Raw genomic sequence first — 16,623 nt, forward strand, 5'->3', positions numbered from 1 at the left:
TTCGGAGAAGAATAAGAGATTTTAGGATTTTTGTTCACTTCGACCCCTCCAAATAATGAATCACTAATATTATGTCTTTTCAGAAACAAGGTGGACTAAATGTTATTATTACAAAGTTGATTATCCCACATGGAAATATTGCTCATATTGGTGCTCTAAAGTACAAGTTTACAGCACCAGCACACAAATATTTTATATTTATTTTGCTGACAAGCATAGTTTGAATCATAAAGTGATGGTAAATATTAGCTTTGCAATGAGTTAAAAAAGAGAGATCGTTGCATCATTGTGCAGAATCTTCTGCCCTTAGGCTATGACTGTGAGTCGGGACCATTTCCAGATCCTGAGCCTACTCTGCCTGTCATGGAGCCCACCTGGGATATAGGCCCAGAGGTAGCCAATTAAGAGGCCGCCTCTGGGACTTCTGCCCAATTAAGGATGCCGGGCAGGTCCTTGAGGCTGCAGACCACACTGAGGGCCTGGAGCCTTATAGAAGGACAAGTATACTACCGTTGGAGGGCAGAACACAAGGCCGCCTCCATCTTGAGGCTCCCTCTGAAGAGATTAGATATAAATTAAAAATCTATGGCCATAAATGTGGAGCCACCCTATGGAAGGAAAACCTTTCCACAGAAAGACTGGTGGCAGCATTTGTGGCCCACTGAAGGTCATGGATCCATTAGAAGGGTTTTCACCTTGCCAACCCACTGAGTTTTTGCTAAAATTCCCACTAGCATCTCACAGTCAGGCTCCCCATTCAAATGCATTGAACAGTGTGAAGTTCCTATACTTGGACAGTAGACACGAAGTAAACATGCCATAAAAAGTCAAATCAAGACACAAGCCTAGGTACACTGTTTAGGACATGGTAAGTGTGATAAGTAATAAGTTAATTACTGCTAGACAATCTCTTTGACACTGAAAATGAAGTAAGGTAAAGGTAAGCCTGACTAATGGCAGTGTTTGGTGACCAGTTACAGGAATCTTTGTGCCATTACACAAACACCTGTTCTTTAAGAAATTCAGGCGTTTAATATATTTTAAATATTTATCAATAGAACAAGGATAAGAATTGTCATTTATGATTTCTAGATATTGTAAAACATTTGTAGGAACTAAAACAATAATCAACTCTATAGGCCTAGATTTATACAGTCATGGCTTTGTTTATCTGAGAACAGTCAACAGAATGTTTGTTTGTTGCTACATAAATATCAGTGCAAATACACTTTTACTGCATGCTTTAGCTGTTTTATGGTAATAATGAATGAACCTTACTTGGACTTAACTCATTTACTGAACTGGAATTTTAAATTCATTTTCTATTGTTCCTAGGTTCCAAATTCAGAGAGGAAAAGGTGATGCCACCAGTTACAAGAGTCTTGGCCACTGCTTTAAAACAATTTTTCATCAGGAAGGGTACAGCTTTTGATTCTAATCATTCAATAGCTTGATTTGTTATGGGATTGAGGGTTGTGAACATTGAGGGCATGTGATCTGACAGAGGTTTATGAATGAATATAGGGTAATTGAAAAATGTTACAACAATTATTCAGCTCTTACTTTCTTTGTACCATGTGAAAACTCCAAAACATGTACTTTGTCTTATGAGTCATACTAATACTAAAAGAAAAAAGAAAAACTTGCATTTGCATAGTGTTTTTATTGGATGCCTCAAAGCACTTCACAGGCAATGAAGTACTTTTTGAAATGTAATTCCTGTTGTAATGTAGGAAAGAGGGCAGCTAATTTGTGTTCAACAAACTCTCACAAACAGTAATGTGACAATGACCAGATGATCTGTTTTTTGTGATGTTGATTGAGGGAGAAATATTGGCCAGGACAGTGGGGATAACTCCCCTGCTGTCCTTCAAAATAGTGCCATGGGATCTTTTACATCCAACAATAAATTAGATCATAAGGTTGAATAATAGTGGGAAAGGATATTTATGTGAAGTAAGAAGCAACTGGTTGAAGGGCAGAACTATGAGGTCCTTCTGAATTAATGGAAATTTCTGAGTTAATGGAAAAAGAGTTTGAAGCACCAATTACAATCAAGGCAGAGATGAGAGAAGAAAGCTGGATAGCCATGAGCATAGCTTTGGTGACCGACCATAATGATAACAAGTTTTAAAGTGCATGATTTTGCATGCTGAAGAAGGCTTTCAAGGTGCTCGACAATAACAAATGAGTTGCTAGGAACTGTGGGCGGAATCTTGTTGTGGCATCAGGGGCCTCACCTGCCAGCTGAAGAGCCAGCAAGAGACCTGTGATGCCTCTTTTCAGGAAGGCCTACCAAACCACACACGAATCAAGCAGTGGCGAGGCCTTCCCCAGGAATCAAGACCCGAGGAACAGAAGTCCCGCCTAGCTTAGAGCTGGTGACCAGCTGTTGGGCTCAGCAGCACTGAGGAGGTTGTGGTTGCTGCCAGAAGGATAACACCCTCCCCACACCACCTGCCCACCTCCCCACTCCCCTGCCCTCGGGTCTTGATTCCAGGGGAAGGCCTCGCCACTGCTTGATTGGTGTGTGGTTTGGTAGGCCTTCCCGAAAAGAGTCCCAGGATCATGGAGGACCAAGGCTGCAGGTAAGTGATATGGGAGGGGGATTTTGAGGGGTGGGGGTTGTGGGGACTTGGGCTAAGGAGGTCAGACGCAAGGGCAAGGATTATCTCTCAGCGGATCCCCCGTTCCCTTTATCCAGTCCTTTGATCAGGCACAATTGCCTTTGATCAAGGGACCCTCCCCCCGAGGTGGCAAGCACAGGTTCCCCTGTTGTGCTCAGCCCTTGGCTACAGGCCTGCTTACAGCTGGTTAATCCCAGTGGCAGTGGGATGAGGCCCTTAAGTGGTAATTGATCGGTCACTTAAAGGGCCTCAATAGGCAGTCGAGTGGGATATTTGACCATGGGTCTCCCTGCCTAGAACTTAATTCTGGTGGAGGCGGAAAGGTATCGAAGTTCAGATACGACACCCTCACTTAAGTAAATGCACTTCCTGCCTACATGTTTGCCACCAGCAAAGGTTGAAAATTCCACCCACAGTTACATGTGACATAGACAACTAGATCTGCAGGTGGCATAGCCATGATGAAAATCATAGTTCTTGGTTAGTATAAACCTTCAAGGTGATGAACAACTTGACAATTAATCTTGACTTCTATAACTTTTAGTCTGGCTATAAGGGCAATAGGACCAACTGTTGTGATACTGTGAGCTTAAGTAAATTTCCATGCAACAGAAAAAATTGATTGAGGTAAGAGAACTTGAAGTGATAACACAGGGCAGGAATAGTTTGGAAACACATTATCTTGAGAGTAATAAGAGGTACCATTGGAACCAAAAGTCTTATTTGAGTTCATAAAGCAAAGAATTCAACAGATCTGGCTAGGTCTTATGTGTGTTACAGTAGTAGGACAAAATGGACCAGGGGAAGATGCAATTTAGCAAGCTCATTGCCATCAGATTTGAAAGAGAGAAGATACCCAAAATGCTCTGACCCCTTCAGGTTGGAACATATGAACATACGAATTAGGAGCAAGAGTAGGCCACTCGGCCTCTCGAACCTCCGCCGCCATTCAATAAGAAAATGACTGATTTGAATGTAACCTCAATTCCCATTCTTGCCTACTCCCAATAACCTTTCACCCCCTTGTTAATCAAGAACCTATATAGCTCTGCCTTAAAAATATTCAAAGACTCAGCTTCCTCCACCTCTTGAGGAAGGGAGTTCCAAAGATGCATAACCCTCTGAAAGAAAAAAATTCTCCTAATCGCTGCTTTATTTTTAAACAGTGACCCCTAGTTCTAGATTCTCCCACAAGAGGAAACATCGTCTCCACATCCACCATGTCAAGACCCCTCAGGATCTTATATGTTTCAATCAAGTCACCTCTAACTCTTCTAAACTCCAGCGGATACAAGCCTAGCCTGTCCATCCTTTACTCATTTGACAACTTGCCCATTCCTGGTAGTAGTCTAGTAAACTTCTCTGAACTGTTTCTAATACATTTACATCTTTCCTTAACTAAGGAGGCCAGTACTATACACAATGCTCCAGATGTGGTCTTGCCAGTGCCATGTACAACTGAAGCATAACCTCCCTACTTTGGTAATCAATTCCCCTCACAATTAATGATAACATTCTATTAGCTTTCCTAATTACTTGCTGTACCTGCTTTCTAGCCTATTGTGATTCATGCACTTGGACACTCAGATCCCTCTGAATATCAGAGCTCTGCAATCTCTCAGCATTTAGATAATAAGCTCTTTTATTCTTCCTGCCAAAGTGGATAATTTCACATTTTTGCACAATATACTCCATTTGCCAGATCTTTACCCCCTCACTTAACTTATCTATGTCCCTTTGTAGCCTCCTTATGTCCTTTTCACAGTTTACTTTCCTGCCTATCTTTGTGTCGTCAGCAAATTTAGCAACCATTCCTTCGGTCCCTTCATCCAAGTCATTTATGTAAATTGTAAAATGTTGAGGCCCCAGCACTGATCCCTGTGGCACACCACTCATCACATCCTGCCAACCAGAAAAAGCCCCATTTATGCAAACTTTCTGTTTCCTGTTAGATAGCCAATCTTCTATCCATGCCAATATGTTAACCCCCATACCATTAGTTTTTAGTTTCCTCAATAACCTTTGATGTGGTACTTTATCAAATGACTTCTGGAAATCAAAGTACAGTACATCCACCATTTCCCCTTTATCCACAGCACATGTGACTCCTTCAAATAACTCCAATAAATTGTTTAAACATGATTTCCCTTTCAGAAAATGGAAGAAGGATGCCAAAGAGGATTCACAGAAGTAACAGGAGAACTTTGACAAAAAAGTTGAAGGAATGGCTGTTAGAGGGCCAGGCAATCAGCATTTGCACTTCCTTTTAATAACAGTTTCATTTAGCGCTCTACTGGCGAGTGTACAAAGGTTACAAGCAGGTATAAAATTAGTTTAGGATTTATTTGCACCAGTTTGCATTTTCTGTTTAACTCGTTTAAGTTAGGGCGCTTCTAAATTTGGAAATCCCTAATCTTTGTGCTGTTGCCTCATTAATGGATAATTTCCACATTTGGACTTCTGGATCTATTTGTATCAGCAAGTGAGATTCATGGAAATTAATTGGAACATTGATTTAAACATTATATGTGGCCCAACAAATACCGTATGCACTATGTGGCCGATGAAGACTAAAAGCTCGTCCACCACTAATCTCAGGGATTAATTGATCATAGATATGGGTTGGCTGATTGATTATTCTGTAAACCAGCAATGTATTCAAAATTGTGTGTTTGCTGCAGCTATTGGCCTTAGATGAGTAAGTTTAGCTCCGGCTCCAGCCAGGCAAAGCCCTTTGATTTTTGCAAGAAATAAGTACTTCAGACGCTGGAAATCTGAAATAAAAACACAACAGTCTGGAAATACACAGTAGGCCTGGCAGCATCTGTGGAGAGAGAAACAAGAGTTAATGGGCAGAATGTTCCCAGACTGTTGGAGGTGTATTCAGAGTCAAGTGAGATGGGGAAAATTGACATTGGATCGGTTTCGTGACATGATCCTGTCCTCTTCTGGCTTTCCCTGGGATGGCTTTGAAGGCAAACAGGGAACTGCTTTGGATCTGTTGAGTAAGAGAGTAAGAAGTTGTTGAAGTTGTTAATAATTCAATTATGAGGTGCTTTAGTACTGAATCCTGGATTTCCAGCCATGGAACCTGTTTCCTAACCTGTGAGCAACTTATCAGGGCCACCAAGGCAATGGTACATTGGATCAGCGTCTTCAGTGAAACTAATAAGCTGGGAAGGCTTGGCTCAGTGAAATTGAAATTAAAAACCATGTCCATTAAGATACTGCTGTTCAAAGCATTCCTTTTCTCCAACAATGCTATCAGGACTTGACAGGTAATTGCTAACTTGCCAACTTCTTGGAAGGCAGTTCATCTGCACAGCACTTCACTCATCTTCTGTTGCACTTCTCTGCTGCCAGACTTCACCATGTCATGAAACAGCTTATGCAATTCTACCTTCCCTTTCTGCTGAGGGTCAAGAGCCAATTTCTCCAGCAGCAGTAGGAGCAACACCAGCAGCAACACCAAATGTATTCTCCTCAGTTGCATGCCACTCTACAGAGCAAAGGGGCTGGACACTGAAATCCAGCTAGAAGGAGACACTCAACACAGGGTCTACAGGCAGATGATCAACTCTCCCGACATGTCTGAACAGAGGTGCCTCAGGCTCTCAAGGTAGTTTGCTGCAGACACCTGCAGCTTCCTGGAACAAGACCTCCTTCCCAGTGGAGCTGGTGAGCATGCATTGCTAATGGCCACCAAAATGCATGTCATTAGAGTGCCACCTCCACCTTGCTTCCCTGGGTTTCTGCCTCTTGCCAAGTTGTTTGCTCTCTTCTCCTGCAAGGACGGAAAGCAGAGAGGCATGAGGACTCATCATGGCTTATGTGCAAAGAAGGGAAGAGCACCATTTGTGAAGGTTTGAGTGCAAGAGGGCAGTCAGCTGAAGGTGAATGTGAGTGTTGACTGATGAGATGGAGAGAGAGGAATGAGTGGTGCTGGGAGGGGCTGGGCAGGAGAATGCTAGGCAAGTCAGAGTGGTTTGGCACCTGAAACTGTTATGCCATTCACCCGTCATGCCCTCCTGAAATCCTTGATCCTCTTGGTGCAGGCTAGAGGGACAACACTCCTGCCGCTGACTTCTTTGGCCTCTTGCATCCGTGTCTGCTTAGTTGGAGAGGTTGTCCTCTTCCTCTAGTCCTTGAGAAAGATCACCTTACTCCAGCCCCTCAGATCCCAAAGCAAGACCTCCAAGTAAGAGTGAGAAACCAAGGGGGGCAGCCTTCCCAGGTCACATTCCTGTGATTACTGCAGCCTGAAAAACCCAACTGCTGGTGAGATTTTCTGACTCATGCTGTGGGCCCTTTAGTTAGAAATTCTTACTTTGATAGAATGGATGTGCATCATGCTATGGTGTCATAAATGAGCAGCAAATACAAAACTGAAAGAAGTACAAGTAAATAACTGTTTCACCTGGAAGGTGTGTTTTGGGCCTCAAGCAGTGAGAAGGGAGACAGTAAAAGGGCAGGTGTTTCAACTCCTGCACTTGTAAGTTGCTATGGGAAGGAGACAGTGTTGGGGGTGATTGAGGGGTGGACCAGAATGCCGCAGAGGGGGAGCTTCCTTTGGATGACTGGAAGTTTCTTTACTCTTCTCCATCTCTTTTTGCTTTGTGCTATCATTCCTTTTGTTTCTTTTTCTCTGCTGATCTTGAAAAGTATAAAAGGATAGTGGCATAGTTTGTTTACCATTTTCCCATTGCATTCACCTTCTGGAAAATTGTGAAAGACCGGCTGAGATTTGTCATGTACAACCTGGACAATTCCTGATTCTTGTCTTTAACTGACAGGCTTGATCCTCTTCCCATCTTGCCATGGCAAAATGCAAATAATACAGTTGAAGATTGCATTAATGGAAGGTTTAAGTGATGCTCTTCTTCCTGTTCGTCATCTGAAGGTTTACATATAAGATGATTGAAATGCTTCAGGTAGTTTTGCAATTTACAATTTGACTACACTGTTAGCTTTCGTGTAGAAAGTAAAAGAAAAGCATTCTGCCAGCAATGGAATAAATGTACATCACGTTTGTTTTTTGTGTTCGTTTATAGGCACTGAATTATCCAGAGTTAGAAAATGTAGCATTACTCAAGCACCTTGATACCAATACTGTCTAGGAAGAGGAATGAATTATTTTAAAATCCCTGCCTCCATCCATTTTATAACATTTAGTCTTTTCATTGATAGTAAAGTCTTATTTATTTTAGCCTTTATAAGTGGTGATTATATACTGTAGTTACTTTGCAGATGATAAATGATGATTAGATACTGTAGTAAGTTTGCAGACAGCAAAGGCTAACCCACTGGGAATACATCTGTTTATTGAGAGCTGACAGTTTTATAGCCTGCATAAACCTGATCTTCTGCTAGTACCAGAAGCAAAAATGAATGTGTGCATGTGGCAACATAAGAGTGATTAGTGAGTTATTTTATTATCTCTGTAAGAAAGTATCTTATTGGCATCTATAAACTTGTATGACTGGGTTTAAGATCAATTATTTTGGTAATGAACTTGTTATTGGAATGAAATAAATGTATAAGGAAAGATAATAGAGAAGACTGTTTTGAATGACTTTTGAACCTTCACCTATAAGTTTATACTGTCAAGCTGTAAGGCAGGGGTTGAGGGGAGAGCTACTAAATTGAAGAATATAGGTGTTGCTTAATTTAGAAATTGAGAAAATTGCTTTGTGATGCATTTATTTTCTTGCATTTTGGGAATATTTGCTTTCTCTTCCATCAGTGAGGTGTCTAGTATATACAAAGACATGTTTAAAAGTCTCCCAAATCAAGCTAGCTGGAAATCTACACCCTGGGTTTATTTTCCAAAAAGAGAGCTGCGGTGAAGTTCAGCAGAGCCAAAGTTTAAGAACTCCCAGGTGCGCAGAGGAACACTGTTGGAGTTAAACCAGCTAAAACTGGCAGAGGAACACTCCTGGAGTTATGCCAACTAAAACTGCACAGTTTACTTGTGTAATCTACTGCTTGACCAGTTAGGGACATTATTTGGGCATTGGCTTGCAAGGTTATTTAGAGCCCAATGGAAAGACAGAACTACCTCTCCAGCTCCATTAATGAGAAAGCTAGCTGGTTAATCACATGGGATGTAGCGGATGTTTTTGGTTCAGATATTGATATGCTGAGTTGACCACTTAGATTGACTTTGTTCAAACTTTAAATTGTTTGAAGTGTCACCTTGGAACCGGCTCAACTCCAGAAAGACTCCACCTATGTTTCCTCCAAGCTCCCCAAGGACTTTCATTAGTTGGTCATCAGATAACTGAAAGCATGAGTTTGAGCCCTTTCAAAGTGGACAACAGATACCAGAACACTTATGTGTGGCATGATGAACAGCACAGTTGACTGTAAAAGCTGAAATGTATGAGATCATTCCCACCATCCTTCTGACCATAGGATAGAAATGCATTATGCCCCATTGAGCAGGAGCTTCATCAAATGGAGGTGAAAAATTTTAGCAGCAGCTGCTTTCGTCTCAGCAACCTAATTATGGTCATCACGTACATGAAAGAATCTGTATTCTTATACCCAACTACCAGGTCCCACTTTTCAGTAGTTGCCATCAAAACCTGCACTTTTCAGCACCATTTACTGAGGAATTTTAAAAATTATTGTTTTTAAGTAGCAGATCTTAGACACTTTTGCACAAGATTGGATGTAGCTTAGTTAGGCAATGGTGGGTGAGAAGGTATGTATCGATTAGTGTTTCACTGTGGCAACATTTTGTTGGAATAAATATGGATCCAGATTTTTTAATTTGCTGATAACAATATACCAGAAATACCATTAACTATTGATGAAATAATAACACATGCATTCTGGTTTCAATATAATGGGAGTCCTACAGTTCTGTGAACAGTGGAATGATGAAGGAAAGTTTATCTGTTGGTAATAACATATGATTAAAAATTAATCTGTGGAATGATTGAAGCAGCTGATGTTATAAATTGCATTTTGATTTATAATTTTGTATTCTGTAAAATGAATAAAAATGCAATCACTGAAAAATATAAAGAACGCCATACTTTAAAATAACCTGGATTACAGAGTTTCCCGTTAAAACTGTCATTTTTGGCCTGGTTATGTATCTTGTTTTGCATTCAATCTTTCTATATGTAGTTCACTTTTCTTAATATCTGTAGAGTTTTATTTTTCCTAGTTATTGCGATTTATGCAAAGCAGTAAAGTGCTTACCTTATGTTTTTCTCGTGAGGGTGATCAGTTTTCATTTAGCTGCTGAGTGTGACAAGCCAATGTTCAGGAAGCCAATTACAGTTCAACATACCATTATTTGACCTGAAATTTGAAGTATGTCTCTTTTAAACTGATTTATGGGACATCTTATGCCCTGAAGTTTTAACGGTATCACAGATCCACCCTCCCCCTGCCTCCCTTCGCACAGTTAGAAGCTCAAGTTTGTATCAGTCAGCTAAATTAAACTCTGATGTTTAGAACCACTATTGCTATTCCATGTCAAGAATTTCTGTGAGCTGTAAGTGACAGTAAAAGTTTTAAGTCAACACTTTTATCAAGGATTTATTCAAATCTCAAGAATTCTAATGACTATAGGTAAATTCGATCTCAACGCCAGATGTCCTTTGAATCCCTAATGTACACATAGATACGAACTAATAGCAGGAAGTTAAGGATATGTCTTTATGAATGAAGAGAATTATTATACACCTTAAATTTGTAGCAAAAGAGGTAACATTTATTTTTGTTTCTTTCTGCATGCTATCGATGACAGATCTATACAACCCAGTGAGATTATGGCCTGGATTTTCATCCTCAAGGCGGGTAGAGGGAGTCAGGAAAATTCCTGGCTTGGCCCTCCTGCCTCAGGAGAAATTGCCTGCCATGGCGGGATCTTCATTGCTGGGGGCCAGGTGTGAGCTGGAGTTGGGCCAGCTGACCTGGAAAGAAGTGTGCAAGCAGCCACAGGGGCCCACCTCAATGCTGTAGCACTTTGTCCTTTTGTAAAAAAAATACAAAGGCTGGATAATAGATGGGCGTTGGGGGATGGGCAAAGGTGGACGGCATGCTTCTCCGGAAACAACGTCGTTGTGGAGTCAACGTGTTCCATGCCAACCCATCCCGCAGTGCAGATTAATGGGGGTTAAGTAGGACATCCATCCCTCATTGGGGTGGAAGTCCTGCCCTCTGGACCTGCTGGCCAATCAGATTGGCTGTCAGCTCCACCACAGCACCACAAAGACATCAGTGGCCGCTGCCAGGACTGCAGCAGAAGGAGAAGATGGAAACCCAGAGCAGGTAAGTCTGGGGTCTCGGGCTGGAAGGGTTTGGGTAGTTTATGGAGAGAAGCAGCCAGCAGGGGGTGGATTTAAGAGAGAAAGTGGGTTGGAAGGAAGTGGGTGTTAGACCTTAGTGGGGGGGCCGCCCTGTGATCGGCAAAGGGCAGTCCCCAAAGTGTGACCCTCCCCACTACCCACCACCACCACCACACCCCCCCCCCTTTCTTCTCACTCTTTAAGCATCTCAGGGAAAAAGGTTGCACTGCCTGCTTCCGCCTGGCTGCCCACGCCAACCGTTTTATGGCGTGGGCAGCATATTATCAGGGTGAATTGTCTTGATAACAAGTACTTATTTAAATATGACAAGTTCTGCTTCTGCCGCCTGCCCACCCTTCGTATTATGAGGGTGAGCTCGGGGGTGGGCAGGAAGGTGGTGGGGTGGGTGCCCGACCTATTTTATATACCGTGCAAAACACTCTCATCAGGGACAAATAAAAATCAGTCAAAGGCCCTCCAGCCCTCGCTCCAACTCCCCTTCACCCTCCAAACACTGACCATGCCCCATCCATGCCAAGCTCTTCCCTCACACCCACCCCCTCAGGTCTCTCATGCCCCCATGCCAATCTCTGCACTTTCATGCCCATTGATCCACTGTACACTTTCTAATGAAACACCAATAGAACCAATGAACACCATGCTGCAAAGTGTTAAAGTCTGGGCAACAAGCTAATAAAAATATCAATCATCCAGGCCATTCCAACAATGTTTCCTCTGGGGAGCAGGAATTCTGTTATTCTGATGGATGTCAGGGCTCCCAGCCAAGCCTCATTTTGTATGCCCTACAGCTAAAGCTCACTGATCTCTGCAGTCAATTTCACAATGTTTGTTGACATAAGTCAAGTTGTTTCAAGTGTTTGTGGCTTGTGGATTTTGAAACTTCAAAGGGCCTGGATGATTGACAACTTTATTAGTTTGCTGTCCAGACCTCTTTCATAGGAGAAAGTACTCAATAGATTACATTTTTTCAAAGCTTTTTTTTTACACATATCATTTTACGCTGTGGTGTTCATTGGTTGGAAAGTGCACGGTGGGTCAAAGAGCATGTAAGTGCCAGAGTTTGGTGTAGGGAGCATGAGGGACCTGAGGGGTGGGTGGAAGTGTAGAGCTTAGCATAGGGGCATGAGGGACATAGGGGGTGGGAGGAAAGGCAGAGCCTGACATAGATGGCATGGGGATTATAGGGGGTGGATGGAAGAGTGGAGCTTGGCATAGGGGGGAAAGCGGGGCCTGAGGGGGTGGGTGCTTGGCATAGAGGCATGAGGGAACATAGGGGGTGTGTGGAAGTCCAGAGCTTGTCTTAGGGGGCATGAGGGAACAAAGAGGGATAGAGGGTGGGTGATAGAGAGGCATAAATTAGCATAGGAATCACAAGGGGGTCCTTTTGAACTTACTTTTAAAAAGGTCCCCTCATGTACATTATGGTTCAAAACTCCTCTAAGGGTTCGTGAACCATGAAACTTTAAAAACCTGGCCCAGTTTCATGAAAATTGTGGATTAGGAGATACCTATTTCCACAATGGAGCCGACCATGTTGGGTGTGTTGGATGCAAGCTTCTGACAGCAAGCAGCCCACACCCTTTAAAGGTGTTCCCAAAAATGAGACAGCCTGGGGATGGGGTCAGGAATCCTGGAATCGTGAACTGCCCACCATTTTTAAAGGACTCCCAGGTCAGCCTGAACTGGTGAAAATCCAGGCTATGTAACTTGGGGTTTGGGGGATACCCCAAAGATACACTGGGGAATCCCTCTCGGATGCTCCCAGGAGTGCACACTTCCTCTGGACAATTGAATTGCACTGGGAACCATCCGAAAATGCGATTTAAATCGCAAACTTCGGTTGGTTCTGCCAGGGTTACACCAATAGTTGCTCAGAGAAAGTTAGAAGAATTAAAACCTCTTCTAACTTCTGAGTAACTGTTGTGAATACCCAGACCAACCCCATGGGACTCCCCCTCATAGCCCTGACCCCCTCACGGGACTCCCCGAACAGCCCTGAACAACCAAATCCCCGATCTCCGATCCCCCATCCTCTGACCCCCAGACCTCTGACCCACCACCCCTCTGACCCACTACCCCTCCAACCTCTGACTCCCTCCACCCCTGACTTCCAACACCCCCACACCTCTAACCTTGGACCCCCTACCCCACCAGACCTCAGACCCCACCCCCCGACCTCGCACCATCCCCACCTCCTCCAAACCCGCTGGACCTTTGATCCCCCCTACAGCCACCTCCCCAGACCTCTGACTGGACCACCCCCACCCACCCCGGGTCTTGAACCCCGCCACCACTCTCCTCGGACCTCCAACAACCCCTGGGCCTCCGACCATCCCCACTGCCCCAGCCGGGACCTATGACCCTCCCGGGCCTCCGACCTCCTCCCAACTTCCATGCCCCTGGACTCTTGACAGACCCTGCCCCCACCGACCTTGGATCCCCACAGGACCACTGACACCCTCACCACCCCTACCTGGATGACCGACCGCCCCCCCCCCCCCCCCCCCCCCCCCCCCCCCCCCCCCCCCCACCCACCGCATCCCCACTCACCTGGACTCCCGACACCCCCACCTCAAGCCCCCTGGACCTTTGACCGGCCACCCCTGAACTCGGACACCCCACACCCTCAACCTCCCCAGGGACGTCCAATTGTACCATCCTCACCCGCCTTGACCTCTGACCACCCAATTCCACCCCGATCTTTGCCACCCCCCCCCCCCAACCTCCCCAATCCACCCCTCAGACCTCAGACTCCCTAAACCCCAACCCCTAAACCAGCAACCCCCCTCCCCCATCTCCCAGGACACCCAACCTGCCCAACAGATCTTGGACCCCCCTCACAATCCCCCGATCTCTGACCCCCCTGCACATGGGACCTCCGATCACCAACCCCCCCTACCTCCAATGCCTCCACCCCTCCCACCCGGACCTCCAACACCCCCACCTTCCCCAGCCTGGACCTCCGACCCCCCTATCCCCAACCAATCCCCAACCTTGGATCCACCCCGGATCTCTCTCCATCCCCCGGACCTCAGGCTGGGATTATGGAGATTCCTCCGGCTCTCGGACCACCACCACTCCACCCTAGACCTCTTAACCCCGCCACCCCCACCCCCATGTCCATGGACCTCTGACTGACCTGGACCCCCCACCCCACTGGAGTTGAAATTCTTGAGCCAGGATGGTAAACAGGCAAAATCTCTTAGCAAAATCTGTTATACATCTTGCTTGAGTTCCCAGTTCTATCGAAGTCAATGGAACTATCAGGTGCAGATTATAACAGGCAGTCCATCCATTACTATGGCAGGGACTTTCTGTGCCTGCCAGTGTCAGATGTGTTCGGTGGTGTGAACAGCCAATATGCACACTACTTTTAGTGGGGGGCTCATGACAGGTCTCTAACTACCAGATCAGCAATATGGCTGCAGGGCAAGATCTTGCTTGGGGAAGGGGGTAAGTGGCCTCAGGCAAGGGAAGAGGTTGTAGGACGAGGGCTGTACTGGGGAAGGAGGGTATCCCAAGGTGTGTGTGGGGACACATGTTGAACTGTGCAAGTGGCATCAAGGTAGTGAGGGCTGAGGAGACAGTCTTGAGACAAGATGAGGCTAGATGGACATGTGAGGGTATGTGTGTAAGAATGGGTGGTGATGTCCCTTGAGTTGGCAGTGAGTGAAATGCCAGTGAATGTGTGATGGGCTTGAGCATGTGAGTTTAGAGCGATGAGATGGTTGTCATACCTTGGCTGCTCAGAGCTCTGAAGAAGGGTCATACACTAAAACGTTAACCCTGTTTCTCTCTCCACAGGTGCTGTCAGACCTGCTGAGTTTTTCCAGCTTTTTCTGTTTTCATTTATCCTCTATCAGCATTAGATGACCAACCTCTCTTGTGCAACTTTGGCACTGATCACCACTGCCATTGCCTACCAAGCTCCTGTGGCCAGAGTGGGGGTAGTGAACATCACTGCAGGCGACCATGGCATCCAGAAGGTGCTTGAGGGCTGCAGTCTTCTTGCCTTTCAAGGCCATGTTTTCTTTGCTGCATCCTGGGCTGGAAGCACTGAGTGCGGCTGTACTTTAAATGTGGCGCCCGGCGTGATGAAGCAGTGAGATGATAGTGTGTCGGGTGAATGAGAGCCCCCTGCTATGGAAATGGCGTGTATCCCAGGGATGCATAATTAATGCGGCGGGTTTGGGATGATGTGGCGTGAAAACCCACCATAGCGGCCAGTGGGTAAAACGTTGTTTTACTGGCCTGCTACTGCACTTCGGGTGGAATCGTCCCAGATTTGTACTATGTGTTCTGCATTACTGCCCACACTGAACTTCTTGCCTAGTAGGTGGATCTATAGAGAAATTAAGAAAATGTAATTCCAGAAATAAAAGTTAAGGGGTTGCTCCAAAGAGTAAGGGACATGACAAAATACCAAGATGTGAGAGATGCAAAACAAAGGATTTGAAATATAGTCTGTGATTCAGCACTCCAGATTGAACTTTAAAACATTGGATTTTACACTGTTAAAAAAGGAAGCAGTAATTTGTATACAAGTTTAGAAAAAAATTCCTAAGATGCCAGTGGGATGGAAGAATTCAAACACGGGCCTGATTTATAAAACATTTTATGATGGTTCTGAATAGGAATGGTTTCATGCAATGGCCACAAGTAACTGAGTTGAGAGTTCTCCTGCTCATGTCACCAGAGCACAACAGCCAATACAAAGAAAAAACATTTGCTCTTTTCAGGGTGAGTTAAACTTCTAGCACAAATTCCAGTTGTGAAATGATGGTGTGCTAATGGATTTCATCACTCAGTTTCATGCAGTTCCTCATTAACACGACACTTTAATAGACGACATTGTGGGTATGCTTGTAAGTTTAAAATGATGAGAAGTCAGAGCAACTAAGGCTAATACAAAAAGTGTCAGACCACGACTATCTCCAACAAGAGAGAATCTAACCATCTCCCCTTGATATTCAGCAGCATTACTATCACTGAAACCCCAGGTATCAACATCAAGGGGGTTACCATTGACCAGAAACTGAACTGGACTAGCCATATACATACTGTGGCTCCAGCAGCAGGTCAGAGACTGGGAATTCTGCAGAGTGTAAGTCATCTCCTGACTCCCCAAAACCTGTCCACCATCTACAAGACACAAGTCAGGAGTGTGACAGAATACTCCCCACTTACCTGGATGAGTGCAGCTCCAACTCGACACCAACCAGGACAAAGCAGCCCACCACCTTAAACATTTACTCCCACAACCATTGACGCACAGTGGCAGCATTGTGCACCATCTACGAGATGCACTGCAGCAACTCGTCAATTCTCCTTTGACAGCACCTTCCAAACCAGCAACCTGTACCACCTAGAAGAGCAAGGGCAGAAGAAATACACCATCCTACTCGAGTTATATTGCTGTTCCTTCACTGTTACTGGATCAAACCCCTGGAGCTTCCTTCCTAACAGTACCAAGGGTGTACCTGCACCAGATGGACTGCAGTAGTTCAAAAAGGCACCTCATCACCACCATCTCAAAGGCAATTAGGGATGGGCAACAAATTCTGGCCTTGCCAGCCACTCCTACATCCCATTGAAGGAATCATTAAAAACTTAAACCGTTTTACTTGGTATTTATAAATGCTTCAGCCTTATTTTTACATTGAAGGTGG

General features: G+C 44.7%; 1 protein-coding gene across 13 annotated transcripts in view; it reads left to right on the forward strand.

The window, feature by feature from the left end:
- Window positions 1–16,623, forward strand: part of slc25a21 (solute carrier family 25 member 21) — a 766,657-nt gene that overhangs the window by 640,440 nt on the left and 109,594 nt on the right. For all 13 annotated transcript variants that reach the window (XM_041214360.1, XM_041214366.1, XM_041214359.1 and 10 more), the window contains one exon: window positions 1,336–1,419. In XM_041214360.1, the coding sequence (XP_041070294.1) occupies window positions 1,336–1,419 (84 nt within the window). The remainder of the gene's footprint in view (window positions 1–1,335; window positions 1,420–16,623) is intronic.

This window comes from Carcharodon carcharias, chromosome 20 (genome assembly GCF_017639515.1).
Source record: "Carcharodon carcharias isolate sCarCar2 chromosome 20, sCarCar2.pri, whole genome shotgun sequence".
In the NCBI taxonomy this organism is placed as follows: domain Eukaryota; kingdom Metazoa; phylum Chordata; class Chondrichthyes; order Lamniformes; family Lamnidae; genus Carcharodon; species Carcharodon carcharias.